Raw genomic sequence first — 21,949 nt, 5'->3', positions numbered from 1 at the left:
TCCAACCCAAGATGAACCATCAGCGATTTAAAACAACCTTAACACACATGAAGAACATAAAAAAAGGTTAAAACAGGGTAAAGCATCTCAGAATTTCACACTGACATCCATAAAATGTACCTAAAGATGTTAAAACCAAGTAAGCCATCTTCTAAAAACAAACAAAAAAGCGAATTTCTTGAGATAAAAGCACATTAAAAACTGACAGTGTGGAGGAGTAGCCTAGTGCAGTGGACTTTGATCCTGGGGAACTGAGTTCGATTCCCACTGCAGCTCCTTGTGACTCTGGGCAAGTCACTTAACCCTCTATTGCCCCTGGTACAAAATAAGTACCTGAATATATGTAAACCGCTTTGAATGTAGTTGCAAAAACCTCAGGCGGTTTATCAAGTCCCATTTCCCTTTCCGTAAAAACACATATCCAGACTGCCTTTGTCCTTTTTGCTGGTCTAGAGAGAGGATAACCTGCTTCCAAGGTTGAAGGAGGCGATTTCCTCTGCCTATGTTTTGCCAGGTAAGCAATGGCTTCGTCTCTGAAAGCTCACTTTATTAGAGGAGTTATGTCTTGGGCTCCATCGTAACCCATTTCTCTGGAAGAAATTTGCAGATTGGCAACATGGTCTTCGCTTTATACCTTGTCAAAAATATTACAGGTTGTATGTTTCAGCCAGGAAGGAAGCTTCCGTTGGAGCTTCAGTGCTTTTATCAGGGGTGTCTGTTCCCCTCCCAGTTTGAGCACTGCTTTGATAAATCCTGCAAGTTCTTGACTGGTCCATTGAGGATGCTGAAAGAAGAAGAAATTAGGTCTTATCTGCTTATTTTCTTTCCTTTAATCCCAACAGATCACTCCTTTGAAGTTCTTGTCCTTCATGGTGTTCTAAAGGAGGAAGGGAGAAAGTTTGTTCATGAATCCAGTTATTCTACGTCTTTGTTATCAAAATATGGAATTAAAGCATCTGCACAGTTTCCTTTAGGAAAGAGTTAACTTCTGTACTCTGTCTCCATCCGTTGGTAGATGGGCATAACCAGTACGTTTTAGACTGGTCTGTTGGGACTAAATGAAAGAAAGTTAGCAGGTAAGACCTAATTTCCCCTTGAACCATTTCTAGGAAACTGCATTCATTATTGAATGAATATGTGGATGATGCTTAGTGCATAGAGAGAGAGTCTTTGTTGCTCATCTAAGGTACTGGATTTATTTTCAGATGGTATCAGCAGTGATAAGAGCTCTTGATAGTGCAAGCTATTTTCAAAGCTTGCACAATTTCAAAATTTTGGGTCATGTTTGCCCAGCTTTCAGTAGTATAAAGTCTTTTGGATCTGCAATCTAGGTATTCACAATTCCTGTCCCTTCCACTCCATTTCACATTTTTATTTTCCACATCCTGATCAGAGAAAATCAAGCAAAGCAAAGGAGAAGAAACAGAAGCGTTTGGAAGAGCGGGCAGCCATGGATGCCGTCTGTGCCAAAGTGGAAGCAGCCAATAAGGTAACTTCCTCATTCTAAATGTTTATTCCACACTTGATATACCACCTTTCTATAGATACAGTCAAGGTGAGTGGTTTACATATACTATTTTTGCAGATGCTTTTCTGTCCCTAATGGGCTCACAATCTAAAATGTGTTTGAACAGCATTTCTGTGTACTCCACCTTTCAGAAAGAAAGCACATACAAACCTACTTATTCTTAAGTACTGTTGGGGTAAAGTACACATCATGCATTATTCACTTACTTGGCACCTTAGTGTACTATTGCCAGACTTTACCAGGGAGTAGTTCAGAGTACAGACAAGGTTAAAGGTGCGGCCAGAACCACTTGATATTATCAGTAAAATTGTCTTATCACTGTAGCAACAGTCAGTGAGTGTCCAGTCATTCCTTCCCTAGAGTGTGTTGAGTGCAGTGGCATCTCTAGACAGAAATATTTGGGTTGATGTCGGGGGGGGGGGGGGGGGGCAAGCTAGGTTTGGAGGGGATGGGGGCAAGCCAAAGTACATTTCTGCACATCATACCCATGTCCCTCCCCTTGCACTTTTAATTCTTCCCTCCCTCCCATACTTTTAAATTACATTATAATTGACAGCATCATTCAACAAATTCTTCTGTATACGGGACTTCACGGTTACTCTTGGAGCTCCACTGACAATTCCCATCTGGTGCTATCCCCATAGTGGGTGAAGGGAGTGGGCTCGAGCCCAGTACAGCCTTGCACCCGCTGGTAAGACCATCAAAGATATTTTGGAGTCCATTTGGACAGCTGTGGAAACCCTTCATAAGGTGTATATGATATATTTTGCTGACTATTGCCTCTAAACTTTAGAGTCTCGAATGGACCATCAGGAAAATAAGATAAAAGTGGGGCAACCTTCATTTTCCCAAATGAGGGAGGTGGAGAATAATCTGCTGCAGGATGGAAAATTGGGAAAATGGAGCTAGATCCTTAAGCTTAGAAAATTCAATAACCTTATCTGTTAAATTAAGCTCTTGAGGTATTTTTTATAAAATTCTAAAGGAAGTTTTCAGGTATCCAGAAGATGGTTTACCACCTTTATACAAATTGTATTTTTTGCCAGTTTCATCTGCTTTGGTGAAAAAATTGGAAGGACCGATAGCAGAAGAGCTTTCCTCAAACAGCTTAAATATTTCGACTATTTGGGAATGCTCTTGGGAGGATGTATCTTTTAGGGCTAATATCTTTTGTGTTTCTTCAAGATAAAGAAACTTTACTTAGAATGTATTTGAGACAAACTGCCTCAGTCACGTATTTGGGAGAAAGAATTTGGGTGTTTTCAAATGTTTCCAGATGGACACAGGAGAGAAGAAAATAATTTCCTTGTCATCAAGCAGATGAAGCCATTACGTATGGGTTGTGTCCATCAACCAGCAGGGGGGATAGAGAGCACTCAACTTTTCACAGTGCCTCATGGCCAGCTAGCTCCACTGCCTCTTCAGTATTCTCTATCTCCCCAAGCAGGGTGGCTGCAGCTTCTAAGAGCTCCATCAAAATCTGCCTGGGGGTGGCTCCTGGCTTGCCAGTTGTTAGCTGGGGTGTTAGAGGCTATAGCAGCTTCACATTGAAGGCACATAGGTCAGCTTTTTCCCTGCCTTACCCATGCCCCCGTGGATGTAGACATATTAGCTTGCTTTTCCCTGTCCTTTCCCACTCAGTGGATGCAGGCACATTGGTTCGCCTTTCCTTGCCTTTCCCACTTATCTGAGCCTCCAGAGTGTTTTTATTTACCTCTTTTGCCTCTGCTTTCCTCACAGCGTTAAAAACAAAACAAAAAATTAATTAAAGTTGCGTCACGCTTTAGCGCAGCGATCTTGGAAAAGAGGTTTTTTTTTCTTGCAATTGTTCTGCAGGACCGGAGCTGTGATACTCGGTCTAGTGAGGTAAGAGTGTTTTCTGACGTCTCTGGGGTGGGCCCGCGATCAAGACGTTTTTGGCGCGAACCGCCATTTTTGAATTTTCCGCTGTTTTCGGTGATGGCTGCGGAGACTGTAAAGCGTTGTTCTAAATGTGGCAAGGTCAAATCAGCAGCGGGGCTCTGTAATTCGTGCTGTACAGACGGTAGAGCCGGCCCGAGCATGGCGAGCGGCGATCTTTCGTGCTCTGAGCTGGCAGCGGACGCCATTTTGGATTTTCCACATGGCGCGGCCTCTGTTGCGACGGAGAGCCCTGAATACGAGGGGGGGGGCTCCTCTGAGTGAGGCTAATAATAGAGCTGATAGCCCTGGGCAGGATCCGGGCGGTCAGGATCTGGGCGGTCAGGGAGCGGTTTTCTCCCTTGATTTTGTTTTAATGCTGCATAGGGCATACATGCTTAAAAGAGCTCTTCCACAGGGATCTTCGGACCCTCTGCCTGCCCCCCCTGGTGGATCCTGGCTTTTTGGAGTTGGCTTTGCCTGTTTCTTATCCTCCTGATAAACGCAGAAGGGCTAATTCCCCTTTTGAGTGTGGTGCACCCCCCGTCTGCGGGAGGAGCCTGCGAGCCAGCAGCCAATGCCTCAGCAGCCATGCCTTAAGGCTGCCGAGACAGTGCCTGCCGGTGCCGCGCTTTTTTTTTTTTTTTAAACATTTCTCGTCCTTAGCGCCGTTAGCGCTTATTCTTTTTTGTAGCGCCGGCCCTGCTGCTCAACAGGAAAAGCAGCAGTGGCCGGCAATGGGGGCTGGCGCTGGCATGCAGGGCGGGCCTCGTCGAAGAAAAGAGGGAAAACATGGAAGGATGGGGAGAAAAAGAGGGAAAACAGAGGGAAAACATGGAAGGATGGGGAGAAAAGAGGGAAAACAGATGGAAGGATGGCAGAGAATGAGGGAAAACATGGAAGGATGGGGAGAAAAGAGGGAAAACAGATGGAAGGATGGGGAGAAAAGAGGGAAAACATGGAAGGATGGGGAGAAAGAGGGAAAACATGGAAGGATGGGGAGAAAAGATAGAAAACAGATGGAAGGATGGGGAGAGAAAGAGGGAAAACGGATGGGACGATGGCAGAGAGAGAGGGAAAACGGAGGATGGGGAGAGAAAGAGGGAAACAGATGGGAGGATGGCAGAGCAGAGAAAGAGGGAAAACGGAAGGATGGGGAGAGAAAGAGGGAAAACAGATGGGAGGATGGCAGAGAAAGAGGGAAAACGGGAGGATGGCAGAGAAAGAGGGGAGATGGATGAAAGGATGCAGAGAGAAAGGGGAGAGACGAAGGATGTGGAGAGAGAAGGGACACTGAACAGAAAAGGGTAGAGTGATACAGAGACACTGGTTAGAAAGAGGGAGAGAGACATTAGATGGAAGGATCAGGAGAGAGGATAGATGGATGGAAGGATGGGGAGAGAAAGAGGGAAGACGCTGGATGGAAGGGTAGGGAGAAAGAGGTGACACTGGACGGAAGGATGCAGAAAGAAAGAGGGGAGACTACTGGAAGGATGGGGAGAGAGAGGGGAGACTGGAAGGATGGGGAGAGAGAGAAGAGAGCTGCTGGATGGAAAAGGAGAGTAGTGAAAGACTGGAGAATAAGAGGAAGGGGCATGGGGAGAACAAGGGTGAGAAAAAGATGAAAAGCCATAAGTAGATGAAGGAAATTAAAGAATGGATAGTAAGAATGAATTAAATCAGGACAGAGAGAGAGAGGCAGAAAAATATTGAAGAACGCAAAGAAAAAGGAGAGAAAAATGAGAAATGGCCAGGAAACCGTGGCAGAAGAGTTAAGCGAAAATGAAGGAAAGCAGAATGTAGAGACTGGGAGCGACACAATGAGAAAAAGTAAATGGCCATACAAGAAAGGTAAAAATTTTATTTTTAATTTAGGATAAAGTAATATGGTACCTGTGTTAATGAAGTTTCAGAGACCAATACTTCCTTCCTTAGGTCAGGCGAGGATACCGTAACAGCATTATACTGACCTGAGGCAGGAGGTTTTGGCCTCTGAAAGCTCATTGAAAAAGGTGTTAGGCTATTAAATAAATTGTCTGAAATCTGATGCACTGAAAAGCAGCACTTTACGCTGTGTGACAAATGCATCTGATTAGCGTGACTAAATTTTGCTGGGGGAGGGGGGTAGAGAGAAAATTTTGTGCCCACCCACTTTGGGTTCAGGCCCATCCAAAATTGGCAGTCTGGCTACGCCACTGGTCTCCAGTATCTCAAGATTATCAGTGCAGACTTTCTTGGCTCCCTGCGGCCCGCCTCAGTATGGAGTGGTGGCTCTCGGACAGCATGTTGCGGCGGGGAATGCCGCTGGCGCTCCCCAATTGGTGCCTAGTGGTGACAGATGCCAGCCTGAAGGGCTGGGGCGCACATTGCCAGGGGAAGCATGCCCAGGGTCTGTGGACGCCCGATGAGTCGGAGTGGTCTATCAACCGCCTGGAGTTGAAAGTGGTGTTTCTGTCTCTTCTGGCCTTTCAAGTGACCCTGGAAGGATTGGCTGTCCGAGTGATGTCGGACAACACGACAGCAGTGGCCTACATAAATCAACAAGGCGGCACTCAGTGCAGAGCTCTAGCCGCGCAGGCCGAGCTGCATCTACAGTCCCTGTCAGCAGCTCAGAGCAACGTGCAAGCCGACTATCTAAGCAGGCATCAGATCGATCCAGCGGAGTGGGAACTAGCAGACAGTGTATTCCTGCAGATATGTGCCAAATGGGGCAAGCCAGTGATAGATCTTATGGTGACCAGTTCCAATGCCAAAGTCCCGTGCTTCTTTAGCAGACGGGAGGGATCCTTGCTCTGCCGGGTTGGATGCCTTGGCTCAACCCTGGCCCCTGGGCTTGCTGTATGTCTTCCTTCCGTGGCCCTTGATAGGGCGAGTGCTCCTGCGGATTCGGCTGCATCCAGGAGAAGTGGTGCTCATCGCCCCGGATTGGCCCAGGAGGCCTTGGTATGCGGACCTCCGACAGATACTGTTGGAGGCTCCCTTTCCGTTACCTCTGGTTCCGCACCTGTTGTCACAGGGTCCGGTGGCCATGGAGGACGCCTGCCGCTTTGGTCTTTTGGCATGGCGATTGAGAGGGCGCAATTGAGAGAGAGAGGCTACTCAAATAAGGTAATTTCCACTCTCCTGCAGGCCCGTAAGCGCTCCACTTCCGTGGCTTATGCCAGGATTTGGCGCCAGTTTGAAGTCTGGTGTGTTTTAAGAGTGCTTTCTCCGTTGTTGGCTCCTGTCTCACCGATTCTGGACTTTTTGCAGGATGGTGTACACAATGCCTTGGCCTATAATTCCCTGCGGGTGCAAGTGGCAGCATTGGCCTCCCTGCGTGGCAAGGTTGAAGGCGTGTCCTTAGCTGCTCATCCAGATGTGGCACGGTTTCTTAGAGGGGTGCTTCGGCTCTGTCCTCCCGTGCGGGCACCTTGTCCAGCTTGGAACCTGGGGTTAGTATTGAAGGCCCTTCAGGGGGGCTCCCTTTGAACCGCTTCGGCGTGCTTCAGAGAAAGATTTGACACTGAAGGCCGTCTTTTTAGTGGCCATTACCTCGGCGAGACGGGTGTCAGAGCTCCAGGCGCTGTCCTGCAGAGACCCTTTTCTGCAATTCTCAGAGTCAGGGGTCACGGTTCGGACCGTGCCTTCCTTCATGCCTAAGGTGGTTTCAGCGTTTCACCTAAACCAGCCTGATTTTCTCCCTCCTTTGTTGAGGAGGAGTTTCCAGCTTCATTTGGGCAGTTGCACCTTTTGGATGTGCGCAGGACTCTGTTGCAGTATCTGCGAATTACAAATTCTTTTAGGACCTCTGATCATCTTTTTGTGCTGTTTGCAGGGGGTCTTCAGCGTCTAAAGCCACTATTGCCCATTGGCTCAAAGAAGCTATCTTTTCAGCATATCTGCTGTCTGGCCAGGCTCCGCCTGAAGCCTTTAAGGCACATTCCACAAGAGCGATTTCCTCTTCCTGGGCGGAAACTGGAGCACTATCTCTTCATGAGATTTGCAGTGCTGCAACATGGACTTCTAAGCTCTCTTTTGCCCGACATTACAGGCTGGATGTGGCTGCCAAGAGGGATGCGCGTTTTGGAGCACAGGTGCTAGCGCTTGGTGTGGCTTGTTCCCACCCTATTTAGGGATTGCTTTGTTACATCCCATACGTAATGGCTTCATCTGCTTGATGACAAGGAAGGGAAAATTAGGTTCTTACCATGATAATTTTCTTTCCTTTAGTCATAGCAGATGAAGCCATGAGCCCTCCCTGTATGATTGTCTGTATTGCAGTGATTCTGATTTTAGGTGCTGTTCTTGTTTCCTGAAGTTATATTCCTTCCTTGGGGAGTCAGAAAACAGTCTTCAGGATTCTTGTTACAATTATAGGAGGATGAGTTCATTCTGTTGGATTATTTGTAGTAAATAATTAGCAGATTTTATACACACAGCTTCAGCTTTAGAAATGTTAATTTCTATTCTTCATCTCTCTCACATACACCCCAGAATAATTCACTGCTGAGTCACTTTAAAGTTGAAGTAACAAAACATCTGTTTACTCACAGTTTGTAGTTAGATTATATTCAGACAGGCTTATATATACATAATACTATACATTTGGATTATCAGCTCTTTCCATGTGCTTAGATGGTAATGGATGCTCACACCATAGATCCTCAGCTTAGGAGAGATCATGAGCTCCATGTGCTCTCTGTTCCTAACCCCCACAGGAAGTTGCATGGGTGTGACCTCTCTAGGTAATTCACATCAGAGGTCACAGAGTAATCACACAGAAAAAACATTGCTGACAGACAATGCATGTAAAATACAATACATTATTCCAACAAACCCCTTCTCATGCATAACTGTCATGCAATTATTAATTCATACAAAATCCAAGCTTTATACGCAGATTCTCAAAATGTTCTCTGGGTAACGGTTTGGTCATGATGTCAGCTGTCATCTCACTGGTGTGACAATAGTCTAGACTGATGACCCCTTCTTTCGCCAGCTCTCGCACGTTGTGATATTTCGTTGCGATGTGCTTGGTGCGTGACTGAACCTTGTCATTCTGTGACAGTCTGATGCAGCTCTGATTATCTTCCATTATCTGGATTGGTCTCTGTTCAGCTATTCCAAAATCCAGCAAAAGTTTTTCAATCCACATCAGTTCTCTGCATGCTTCTGATACAGCCACATATTCAGCTTCTGTAGAAGACAGACTCACAATACTTTGTTTATGACTGGCCCAAGAAATTTGTACATTTCCATACATAAACACATATCCACTTGTGGATTTATAATCAGAATGATCCCCTGCCCAATCTGAATCACAGTAACATATTAGTTTTGGATTACTATTGGCTGAAATCTTTAATTTACAATCAATGGTACCCTTTAAATACCTTACCATCCTTTTAACTGCAGTCCAATCTGATTTGGTAGGTGAGCTGACCCTTCTGCTCAAAATTCCTACTGCATTTGCTATATCAGCCCTGTATGTGGTAGTTAGATATAAAAGCTTACCTATGGCTGATCTATATTGGATGTTATCTGGTAAAGGTTCTCTTACTGTTTCATCCTTCAGAAAATCAGTGATCATGGGAGTGCTTACAACTTGGGCATCTTGCATACCTAAACTTTCAATAAGCTCATTTATTTTCTGCTTCTGGCTTAGAAGATAAGAACCATCATTTTGTTTCTCAATTTCTATACCAAGATAGTATGACACATTACCAAGTTCTTTTATCTCAACATTCAGGTTTAAATATTTTACAATGTCCTTGTACTCTTGCTCACTTTTGCTTGCAATGAGCAGATCATCAACAAAAGCTAAAATGTATGCATATTGTCCATTTCTGCACCTAGTGTACAAGCATTTATCTGCTTCACCTTGCTTAAATCCTAAATTTGTCAATATTTCATGCAATTTGTCATTCCAACATTTTGCACTTTGTTTTAATCCATAAAGACCTTTGTTTAATTTACACACTAGCTGTCTTTGTTTTGTATTTATGAAACCTGTTGGCTGTTCCATATACAAGTCTTCAGTTATATCTCCATGAAGAAATGCTGTTTTCACATCAATGTGGTTGACTTGCATGCCTTTTGAGACTGCAATGCTCAGAAGTGTTCTAATTGTCGTGTGTTTCACTACAGGTGCAAACACTTCATCAAAATCTTCTCCATATTTTTGAAGATATCCCTTTGCGACTAATCTGGCTTTATACCTTTCCACTTTTCCTTGTGCATTCCTTTTTAACTTGAATACCCATTTGCATCCTATAGCTTTCTTGCCAGGAGGTAATTTTGTAAGAATCCAAGTATTATTTTTATGCAATGCATCAATTTCTTCTTGTGCAGCTTTACGCCATTCAGCAGCTTCTTCTGCTGGCATTTTCTCAATCTCATCCCATGTTAAGGGCTCTTGAGCTTCTGCTGACCTTGTTAGGTAAGACAGTCTTGGGGGTGGAACACCTTTGTTTTCCCTGGATGAGCGTCTGACAACAGGTTGGTCCGACCTTTCCGCATCCTCTAAATCTGAGAGTCCTTCTCCAATTGATTCCCCTTCTCCAACTGTACTGTCTTCTGCAATGATCCTTTCTGTGTCTGCTTCCTCTGCCTGTTCCTCGTTAGATACAGATGAGTTGCTTTCAGACATCTGCCTTGGTATGGCATTTATATACACTGGCATGTCTATTATGGTTCTAGTTTCATATTCTGGATGATAAGGCTCATCTGGGATAATCCAGCCTTTATCAACCCTTTTGTTTTCATCAAAATATGTAACATGTCTTATGCCAACAATGCCAGTTTTCAGATTCAAAATTCTATATCCTTTGTGTCCTGGAGCATAGCCAACTAAAATGCCCCTTTCTGTTGTGGAATCCAGCTTATGCCTTCTTTGCTTTGGTACATGAGCATATGCTGTACTTCCAAATGTTCTTATGTGTGACAGGTTTGGCTTCCTACCATGCCATGTCTCATGTGGTGTGCGCTCAGCGCCTTTAGTTGGCATTCTGTTTTGTAGGTACACTGCTGTGAGAATGGCTTCCCCCCATAGTCTTTTAGGGAGATTGCTATCTGACAGCATACATCTGGTCATTTCCACAAGTGACCTAAATTTTCTCTCTGCAACAGAATTTTGCTCTGGTGTATAAGCTACTGTTGTGATATGCTGAATGCCTTCTTGTTCTAGAAATGTGCGCATGCTTTGTGAAGTGAACTCACCACCATTGTCGGTCTGAAGAACCTTTGGTTTTCTTTCAAATTTATTGCTCACCATGGCTACGTATTTCTTCAGCATGTCTGTGACTTGACTTTTTTTTCTTTCAGCAAATAGGCCACACAGTATCTAGAGAAATCATCCAAGAATATTAGCACAAATCTGTTATTTCCCAATGATGGGATATTAAACGGTCCACATAAGTCACTGTGTATTAAGTCCAGTACTTTATTACTCCTATTTCCTGTGTATGCAGGAAATGAGGGTCTCACACCTTTTTGAGTAACACAGTCTATGCATTTCTCCATTTTACCAGTATCTGCACTTATCTGAATGCCTGTGGCAAGTTGCTTACTGTAAAGATCCTGGATCACCTTAAAATCACGATGTCCCAGGCGGCGGTGCCAGATTTCCAGACTACATTTACCATCATTCTTCCTTACTTGCGCCAGATGTGAGGCTTCACCTGAAATGCTCAGTTTATAAACATCATTATGCATAAAAGCTTCAGCATACACTTCATCATTTTTAGAGATTGTGCACTTACTGTTTTCAAAATGAATCACAAATCCCTTCTTATCTAATGTAGATACACTAAGCATATTGCAAACTGCTTGGGGAATATACAAGACATCACTTACAGGAATTTCTTTAACTTCATTAGACACTTTGCATTTTAAGAATCCAATGCCCTTTGCTTGGATCTGAGCAGTCCCTGCGTTTGCAGTTTGAAGAATACCTTCCTCTGGACACATTTCCTGAAAGAAATCCTTACAATTGGTTAAATGGCATGTGCTCCCCGAATCCAAAATCCAAGTACTTTCATTTGAATTATTATTTACCATAGTCAAAGATTTTTCTGCCATTAGAAAGCTCTTATGTTTATCATTGTCTTTCATACATGTCCTGCTTGGAAAATTCTTTTGTTCCATTGGCTTAGGTGAGCTAGAGGGGGTGTTTTGTGTTTCCTTACACCATTTAGATACATGTCCCTCCTTTCCACATGAGTAGCAAATCAGCTTGCCCTTGGGTGGAGTTTTCCCATAGCTCCGCCTTCCTCTATTCTTTGCCAAGAAATTTGTTTCATTTCTCTCTGACTGTCTTTGAGAACACATCTCCTCAGAATCATTAATTATGCATTCCTGCCTCAGTTTTGATGCTGCCTGTTCAAAAGATTGCCCTTCAATGGCTTCATTTACAGACCTAAAAACATCAAACTTCTTTGATAGTGAGGTAAAAAGAAATGCTCTTTTCAATGCATCACACATGGGAATTCCAGAAAGTTCTAACTTTTGAAATGAAGACATAAGATGCATAATGTGATCATTACATTTACTTTTATCCCTTAATTTGGTCTCATTTAACTCTGCTAACCAAATTGGTTGTTGTTTTGCATATGTAGTTGCATACATAGTTCTTAGTTTATATAAAATTTCATTTGCTGTATCTTTTGCTTCCAGCAATATGGCTTGTTTCTCTGAGAGAGCTTCCAAAAACATGCACTTCACATAATAGTTTGCATTGTCCCATTCAGCCATATTTTCAGCTGTTCTGTTTTGGTCTAAACATATACTTAATTTCTTTGCTTGAAGGAGACATCTGAATCTTAGTTCCCACTGCTGATAATTAAATTCAGTTAATTTAGGCACCTTGAGAGAGTAGAAAAATGGTGAATTTCCTCCCTCAGCCATTTCTTAGCCTTCTGTCTGCTGTTTAGTGTGTGGGGGGAGAGAGAGACAGACTGAATCTTTCTTTTAAAACTTAAGAGAAAAAATGTGGCTTTTTCACTGCCTGGTAATATTTCTCTTCCTTTTCAATTCCTGGGCCCATAACCCTTTTGTTGGATTATTTGTAGTAAATAATTAGTAGATTTTATACACACAGCTTCAGCTTTAGAAATGTTAATTTCTATTCTTCATCTCTCTCACATACACCCCAGAATAATTCACTGCTGAGTCACTTTAAAGTTGAAGTAACAAAACATCTGTTTACTCACAGTTTGTAGTTAGATTATATTCAGACAGGCTTATATATACATAATACTATACATTTGGATTATCAGCTCTTTCCATGTGCTTAGATGGTAATGGATGCTCACACCATAGATCCTCAGCTTAGGAGAGATCATGAGCTCCATGTGCTCTCTGTTCCTAACCCCCACAGGAAGTTGCATGGGTGTGACCTCTCTAGGTAATTCACATCAGAGGTCACAGAGTAATCACACAGAAAAAACATTGCTGACAGACAATGCATGTAAAATACAATACATTATTCCAACACATTCCCTCCAGGAGGATGCAAGTATTCCCTCCGTTTATACAAAGTGGAGGATGAGTTCATTCCCTCCTTTTGTGAGTTCATGCCCTTGCTTAAGGGGCCATCGTTCGCTGTGAGGAAAGTTCATGTTAGTCCCATTGCGGTTTGCCATACTGCTTTGGAAGCTTCAAATACTGAAGAGGCAGTGGAGCTAGCTGGCCATGAGGCACTGTGAAAAGTTGAGTGCTCTCTATCTCCCCCTGCTGGTTGATGGAAACAACCCATACATAATGGCTTCATCTGCTATGACTAAAGGAAAGAAAATTATCATGGTAAGAACCTAATTTTCCCTTATTGATGTATTCCATGAGATGCTTTCCATCAGTTTGGTCGTCAGTGTGATGGATGCTACTGGATGATAATTGGTGATTTCCTCTGATTTTTTTTTCTTGGTATCTTTTGGTAATGGTGTAAGTAAGATATTGTTTTTGACCTTGGGGAAATAGACCCTGCTGGAGCATGAAGGTTTTAGGTGGGATGTAAGATCTGTGATAAATCGTTGAGAGGGGTGTGTTCAATAAGTAATTGAGGCATGCATCCAATAAACAGTGAGTTGATGACAGTTTTCTGCAGGGCTGTGGAGTCGGTACAAAAATCCTTCGACTTCGACTCCTCAGTTTATGGTACCTCCGACTCTGACTCCGACTCAGTTTTTAATATGTATTTTTTTTGCATGTTGACAAAGAGTGCAGCATGTAAGGCTGCATGTTAATGTTTGGGTTTAAAATCTGTCATTGTGACTTTTTATTTTATTTATTAAAGAAACTATAAATATTCATTAATCCTAAAGTTTAAACAAAAAAACACACATAAAAAAACAAGGTTATGTTTATTGTTTTTTAAATCAAGTATAAAGTCATCAGCAAATCTAACATTAATTGCAAAATAATTGACTCTGTGACGTGTGCATGCATCCATTTTAGTAAAGACAAAATGTCCCTTCAGACTTTTTCTTAGTTCTTCCTTCTTACATTTGGCCTCTTCAAGTATAAGTTTCCTTATACTTTCTTGTTCCAGAGAAACTCCAAGCTTTTTAGCCATTTCTCCATTTAAGCCTAAAAAGGCTGGTTGTGAAAAAAAGATAGCGGTATACTATTCTTTACTGCCATTTCAATGATATGGTTTTTGAATTTTTCTGGTGTCATTGTTATAGTAACTTTGTCAGCTGTAAAAAAAATCTTGATAGTTGTGTCTGGCCTCCAGTAGATTTCTGATCTTTTATTGACCCTGAAGTAGATGGAATGTTTTCATTGCTATCTTTCTCATTCACAGCTTCTAACACTTTAGGATGGAAACGTTGCAAGTGTCTTTTTAAATTTGATGCTCTTGTAGGTGCATTTTTTTCATAACCACTGAAACTGCTAATTTTTGCATCACATGCTTTTTCACCATCATCATCTTCTATAATACATTGACATACATAATGTTTCCCATCTGTTGATATTGTAAAGTGTTCATAAACAGCAGACTTTGTCATGTTTCCTGACATTCTTTTTGCCATTGTGAATGGTGTGCCACTTCCACTAAAATATAAAGCTCTTCTTGCAGAGAGAGAGGAAGTTGGGTGGAGTCTCTCTGCTGCCTTATCTTTGTGTGCTGAATGATCTTTTCTTGGAGCTTTTCACTGTGGGGTCAGAGAGGAGGTGCTCTACAGCAGGTCAGTAAATGCAGAGGGAAGCTCTCCAGCAAAATAGTTCAGCTGGACTTCACACTAGTGAAACAACTAGGTACTAAGCTTTCTCTGAGGACAAGCAGGCTGCTTGTTCTCACTGATGGATGACGTCCACGGAACCCCCTCCAATCGGAATCTTCACTAGCAAAGACGTTTGCTAGCCCTCGCGCGCCCATGCGCACCGCGCATGCGCGACCATCTTCCTGCCCGAACCGGCTCGTGTTCATCAGTCTTCTTTTGTCCGTGCTCGGGACGGTCGTGTTTTGCCGCCGTTTTGTGCCCCTCAGAAGACCTTGCGCGTCTTTCGCGGTTTTTCTACTTTTTTCTCTGTTTGTTTAAAAAAAAAAAAAAAAAGAAGATTCCCCTTTTTTCCCGTATTTCTAGCTTTTTCCCAGCGTAAGTATCCTTTCGCTTTCGGGAGCGGCCTTGTTTGCCGCCCGTACGGGTTTTTCTCCCCTTTTTTTTTTTTTTTTTTGGTGCCTATTGTCATCGCGAATTTTGATTTCGCCGGCGCGATTTTTTTGCCCATGTCATCAAAGCCTTCCAGCGGCTTCAAGAAGTGCACCCAGTGCGCCCGGATAATCTCGCTCACTGATAGGCACGCTTCGTGTCTTCAGTGTCTGGGGGCTGGGCACCGCCCGCAGGCCTGTAGTCTTTGTGCTCTTTTGCAGAAGAGGACTCGGGTAGCGAGATTAGCCCAGTGGAACGTTCTGTTCTCCGGCGCTTTGACGGAAACAGCATCTCGGGATTCGTCGAGTGCATTGGCGTCGGCAGCACCGAAGTCTTCGGGGAGTGCGTCGACGGCATCGAGGCGTATTCCTCCTGCATCGATGGTACCGAGACTTCAGAAGAGTGCGTCAGCGTCGGTGGTACCGGGACCCCTGCTGGTGCTGATGTCGTCGGACGGTGGTGCTTCGTCTGGAGTGCAGGTGAGGGCTGTCCATTCCCCTGCTGGTGGCGGTGAGCCTTCGGGTAGGTCTCCTGCCCTGAGGGCTCTTGCGGTACAGCCCCCCCGGGATCGACCTTCTTCGGACCCGGCCCCGAGGAAGCGACGTCTGGATTCAACGTCCTCCTCATCGGTACCGGGGAGCTCCGGTGATATGCTTCGCTCGAAGAAGTCGAAGAAGCATCGTCACTGGTCACCTTCCCGACTTGGTACCGGGAGCTCTGGGTCGCCGAGGGAGTCGGCACCCAGCAGGCATCGGCACCGGGAGGACCGCTCACCCTCCATCCAGGAGGTGTCGGTGCGTTCTACCCCGGACAGCCCAGTACCGCCTCTGCACCCGGAACAGATTTTGACCTCGACGCCTGTACCGGCTTCTCAGTCTTTCTCCACAGCCGTTCTGCACGAGAGTCTCCGGGCCGTTCTTCCAGGCATCCTGGAAGAGCTGTTACGCCATTCTCCTCCGGTACCGGGGGTGCTTGCGCCACCGGTGCCGTCGAGTGAGGCGATGGCTGGCCCTTTGCCCGGGGTGAGGTGTACCGGCTTCGGCTGCCTCCCAGGTGGACTCCCCGACGACGTCGGGGGAGGGAGCTTCACTGCTGCCGGCCAGGGCGTCCACCTCTCGACGCTCCCACCGTGGCCGTGTTTCCATGGAGTCGGAACGGCCGTGGCTTCAGACACAGGTTCGTGAACTTGTGTCTGATACCGATGATGAGGCCTCGTGGGAGGCGGAGGAGGACATCAGATATTTCTCTGACGAGGAGTCTGATGGCCTTCATTCGGATCCCACTCCCTCCCCTGAAAGGCAGCTTTCTCCTCCCGAGAGTCTGTCTTTTGCGGCCTTTGTCCGGGAGATGTCTACGGCCATCCCCTTCCCGGTGGTCGCGGAGGATGAGCCAAGGGCTGAGATGTTTGAGCTCCTAAGGAAGCGTCCACAGTACCCATGCATAATGTCCTAAAAAAGACATTGCTGGCGAACTGGACCAAGCCACTAACTAATCCCCACATTCCCAAGAAGATAGAATCCCAGTATCGGATCCATGGGGACCCAGAGCTGATGCGCACTCAGTTGCCTCACGACTCTGGTGTGGTGGATCTGGCCCTGAAGAAGGCTAAGAGTTCTAGGGAGCATGCTTCGGCGCCCCCGGGCAAAGACCCCAGAACCTTAGACTCCTTTGGGAGGAAGGCCTATCATTCATCCATGCTTGTAGCCAAGATTCAATCATACCAGCTCTACACGAGCATCCATATGCGGAACAATGTGCGGAAGCTGGCGGACTTGGTGGACAAGCTCCCTTCTGAGCAAGCCAAGCCGTTTTAGGAGGTGGTCAGGCAGCTGAAGGCATGTAGGAAATTCCTGGCCAGAGGGGTATTTGATACCTTCGATGTTGCGTCCAGGGCTGCTGCTCAAGGTGTGGTGATGCGCAGACTCTCATGGCTGCGTGCCTCCGACCTGGAGAATAGGATCCAGCAGCGGATTGCGGACTCCCCTTGCCGAGCGGATAACATTTTTGGGGAAAAGGTCGAACAGGTGGTAGAACAGCTCCACCAGCGGGATAACGCTTTTGACAAATTCTCCCGCCGGCAGCCTTCAGCATCTACCTCATCAGGTAGACGTTTTTATGGGGGAAGGAAGGCTGTTCCCTACTCTTCTGGTAAGCGTAGGTACAATCCTCCCTCTTGACAGCCTGCGGCCCAGGCTAAGCCCCAGCGCGCTCGCTCTCGTCAGCAGCGTGCGCCTTAGCAAGGCCCCACAGCTCCCCAGCAAAAGCAGGGGGCGTGCTTTTGACTGGCTCCAGCAGAGCATAGCCGATATCACAGTGTCCGTGCCGGACGATCTGCCGGTCGGGGGGAGGTTGAAAGTTTTTCACCAAAGGTGGCCTCTTATAACCTCCGACCGTTGGGTTCTTCAAATAGTTCGGCAAGGATACGCCCTCAATTTGGCCTCCATGCCTCCAAATTGCCCACCGGGAGCTCAGTCTTTCAGCTTCCAGCACAAGCAGGTACTTGCAGAGGAACTCTCCGCCCTTCTCAGCGCCAATGCGGTCGAGCCCGTGCCACCGGGGCAAGAGGGGCTGGGATTCTATTCCAGGTACTTCGTTGTGGAAAAGAAAACGGGGGATGCGTCCCATCCTAGACCTAAGGGCCCTGAACAAATATCTGGTAACGGAAAAGTTCAGGATGCTTTCCCTGGGCACCCTTCTTCCCATGATTCAGGAAAAATATTGGCTATGCTCTCTGGACTTAAAGGATGCTTACACGCATATTCCGATACTGCCAGCTCACAGACAGTATCTTCGATTCTGTCTGGGAACACGTCACTTCCAGTACTGTGTGCTACCCTTTGGGCTCGCCTCCGCGCCCAGGGTGTTCACGAAGTGCTTGGCTGTGGTAGCAGCAGCGCTCCGCAGGCTTGGAGTGCACGTGTTCCCTTATCTCGACGATTGGCTGGTGAAGAACACATCCGAGGCAGGAGCTCTACAGTCCATGCAGATGACTATTCGACTCCTGGAGCTACTGGGGTTTGTGATAAATTATCCAAAGTCCCATCTTCTCCCAGTACAGAGACTCGAATTCATAGGAGCTCTGCTGGATTCTCGGACGGCTCGCGCCTATCTTCCGGAGACAAGGGCCAACAATCTGTTGTCCCTCGTCTCCCGGGTGCGAGCGTCCCAGCAGATCACAGCTCGGCAGATGTTGAGATTGCTCGGCCACATGGCCTCCACAGTGCATGTGACTCCCATGGCTCGTCTTCGCATGCGATCTGCTCAATGGACCCTAGCTTCCCAGTGGTTTCAGGCTGCTGGGGATCTAGAGGACGTGATCCACCTGTCCACGAGTTTTCTCGAATCCCTGCACTGGTGGACGATTTGGTCCAATTTGACTCTGGGACGCCCTTTCCAAATTCCTCAGCCGCAAAATGTGCTGACTACGGATGCGTCTCTCCTGGGGTGGGGAGCTCATGTCGATGGGCTTCACACCCAGGGAAGCTGGTCCCTCCAGGAACAAGGTCTACAGATCAATCTCCTGGCGTTGCGAGCGGTCTGGAACGCTCTGAAGGCTTTCAGAGATCGGCTGTCCCATCAAATTATCCAAATTCAGACAGACAACCAGGTTGCCATGTATTACATCAACAAGCAGGGGGGCATCGGATCTCGCCCCCTGTGTCAGGAAGCCGTCAGCATGTGGCTGTGGGCTCGCCGTCACGGCATGTTTCTCCAAGCCACATATCTGGCAGGCGTAAACAACAGTCTGGCTGACAGGTTGAGCAGGATTATACAACCTCATGAGTGGTCGCTCAACTCCAGAGTAGTGTGCTGGATCTTCCAAGTGTGGGGCACCCCTTTGGTAGATCTCTTCGCATCTCAAGCCAACCACAAGGTCCCTCAGTTCTGTTCCAGACTTCAGGCCCACGGCCGACTGGCATCGGATGCCTTCCTCCTGGATTGGGGGGAAGGCCTGCTGTATGCTTATCCTCCCATACCTCTGGTGGGGAAGACTTTGCTGAAACTTAAGCAGGACCGAGGCACCATGATTCTGATTGCTCCTTTTTGGCCGCGTCAGATCTGGTTCCCTCTTCTTCTGGAGTTGTCCTCCGAAGAACCGTGGAGATTGGAGTGTTTTCCGACCCTCATCACCCAGAACGAAGGGGCGCTTCTGCATCCCAACCTCCAGTCTCTGGCTCTCACGGCCTGGATGTTGAGAGCGTAGGCTTTACCTCTTTGGGTCTGTCGGAGGGTGTCTCCCGTGTCTTGCTTGCTTCCAGGAAAGATTCCACTAAGAGGAGTTACTTCTTTTTATGGAGGAGGTTTGCTGTCTGGTGTGACAGCAAGGCTTTAGATCCTCGCTCCTGTCCTACACAGACCCTGCTTGACTACCTTCTGCACTTGTCTGAGTCTGGTCTCAAGACCAACTCTGTAAGGGTTCACCTTAGCGCAGTCAGTGCATACCATTGCCGTGTGGAAGGTAAGCCGATCTTGGGACAGCCTTTAGTTGTTCGCTTTATGAGAGGTTTGCTTTTGTCAAAGTCCCCCATCAAACCTCCTACAGTGTCATGGGATCTCAATGTCGTTCTCACCCAGCTGATGAAACCTCCTTTTGTGCCACTGAATTCATGCCATCTGAAGTACTTGACCTGGAAGGTCATTTTCTTGGTGGCAGTAACTTCAGCTCGTAGAGTCAGTGAGCTTCAGGCCCTGGTAGCCCATGCTCCTTACACCAAATTTCATCATAATAGAGTAGTCCTCCGCACTCACCCTAAATTCTTGCCGAAGGTGGTGTCGGAGTTCCATCTGAACCAGTCAATTGTCATGCCAACATTCTTTCCCCATCCGCATTCCTGCCCTGCTGAACGTCAACTGCACACATTGGACTGCAAAAGAGCATTGGCCTTCTATCTGGAGCGGACACAGCCCAACAGACAGTCCGCCCAACTTTTTGTTTCTTTTGATCCCAACAGGAGGGGAGTGGCTGTGGGGAAACGCACCTTATCAAATTGGCTAGCAGACTGCATTTCCTTCACTTACGCCTAGGCTGGGCTGGCTCTCTTGAGGGTCATGTCACGGCTCACAATGTTAGAGCCATGGCAGTCAGTGGCCCACTTGAAGTCAGCCACTATTGAAGAGATCTGCAAGGCTGCGACATGGTCATCTGTCCACACATTCACTTCTCATTACTGCCTGCAGCAGGATACCCGACGCGACAGTCGGTTCGGGCAGTCGGTGCTTCACAATCTGTTTGGGGTTTAGAATCCAACTCCACCCCCCTAGGCCCATTTTTTGTTCTGTTCCAGGCTACACTCTCAGTTAGTTGGATAAGTTGTTAGGTCAATCTCAGTTATGTCCTCGCCGTTGCGAGGCCCAATTGACCATGTTTGTTGTTTTGGGTGAGCCTGGGGGCTATGGATACCCCATCAGTGAGAACAAGCAGCCTGCTTGTCCTCGGAGAAAGCGAATGCTACATACCTGTAGAAGGTATTCTCTGAGGACAGCAGGTTGATTGTTCTCACGAACCCACCCGCCTCTCCTTTGGAGTTGTGTCTTCCCTTGTCTTTGTCTTGCTACATATGGGACTGACGAACATGAGCCGGTTCGGGCGGGAAGACGTCGCGCATGCGCGGTGCGCATGGGCTAGCAAACGTCTTTGCTAGTGAAGATTCCGATTGGAGGGGGTTCCGTGGAAGTCACCCATCAGTGAGAACAATCAGCCTGCTGTCCTCGGAGAATACCTTCTACAGGTATGTAGCATTCGCTTTATTCACAGCAGAGAAGTACTTTATTCAAATGTATGAGGAGTCGGAGTCGGTACATTTTTGCCGACTCCAACTACGACTCAAGGTACCCAAAATTGCTGCCGACTCCGACTCTACAGCCCTGGTTTTCTGGTCGCTTTTGCAACTGTTTCATCTGTGATCTGGGAGAAGTTTAACCAAGTGCGGTCTGCTGGATGTTCTGGGTGTGGGTCGAGTTCATCGATGAAAATTTCACGGTTAGTGTCATCCTGGGGAATGGTGCTGCGTAAGTTGACAATTTTTTCTTTGAAGTATTTGGCAGGTTCGCCTGCTGGTGCAGTGCCCGTATTAAATGATGTAACTGATCCGGTGTCCAGTAATTTGTCCAGTAGTTTGTATAGTTTCTTCATGTCTTTAAAATCAGTGCCTACCTGTGCTTTATAATAGATCTGTCTGGATTATTTTATCTCATATTTGTATTTTTTTCTGTGATTCTTTCCATATGTTTAGATTTTGTACATTTTTGTTTTTTTCTCCACGCTCTTTCGAGTCTTAGTTTTTTCAGGTCATCGTTGAACCATGGTGTCTTATTGTGTTTGTGTGAGGTTTTTGTTCGAATGGGGGCTATTTTGTTGAGGACCAAGTTACATCTTTCTTCCCATTCCATGAGGTAGTTAGTAGAGTCAGTTGGTGTAGACCAATTTTCGTCATATTTTGATTGCTAGAATGTTATCGCATCCACATGAGCTCTTTTGCTGTGTGATATGCGTTCATTTGCTTGGTGGTAACCCTTCTTCAACCATTGTAGAGTCAAATTAAGTTTAAAGTGATCGTCCCAAGGTGTTTCAGACCAGTTACGTTCTGTTATTTTGAAGTTTTGGTCAGTAGTGAATTTGTGTGTAATTAGGTCGAGTGTGTGACCTTTTATGTGTGTTGCCGTTAAACGTGGCCATTTGAAGTCCCATAGTTGTAGGATATCATTGCAGTCGTACACCTTTTCAGTTTGGGTCTATTAAGTGAAGGTTGATACCTCCTATGATCATCACGTTTGAGTTAGTTGCACATGTGGTTGATATGAAGTCCATGAAGATTGAGCTTCATTCCAGTTGCCTGGTGGTCTATAGAATAGTACACAGTTCAACTGGTCAAGAAGGGATTTGTGTTGA

General features: G+C 46.1%; 1 protein-coding gene across 3 annotated transcripts in view; it reads left to right on the top strand.

Annotated features, from left to right (window-relative positions):
• The window catches only part of NAA40 (N(alpha)-acetyltransferase 40, NatD catalytic subunit), a 58,455-nt gene that overhangs the window by 16,677 nt on the left and 19,829 nt on the right, over nt 1-21,949 (top strand). For 2 of the 3 annotated variants that reach the window (XM_030218735.1, XM_030218738.1), the window contains exon 2: nt 1,394-1,489. In XM_030218735.1, coding sequence (XP_030074595.1) covers nt 1,394-1,489 — 96 coding nt within the window. Of the gene's footprint in view, nt 1-842; nt 1,077-1,393; nt 1,490-21,949 lie in introns of all 3 variants that reach the window. The other variant, XM_030218737.1, reaches the window with a different exon arrangement.

This window comes from Microcaecilia unicolor, chromosome 11 (assembly GCF_901765095.1).
Source record: "Microcaecilia unicolor chromosome 11, aMicUni1.1, whole genome shotgun sequence".
Lineage (NCBI taxonomy): Eukaryota > Metazoa > Chordata > Amphibia > Gymnophiona > Siphonopidae > Microcaecilia > Microcaecilia unicolor.
This window is presented reverse-complemented; position numbering and strand designations above follow the sequence as displayed.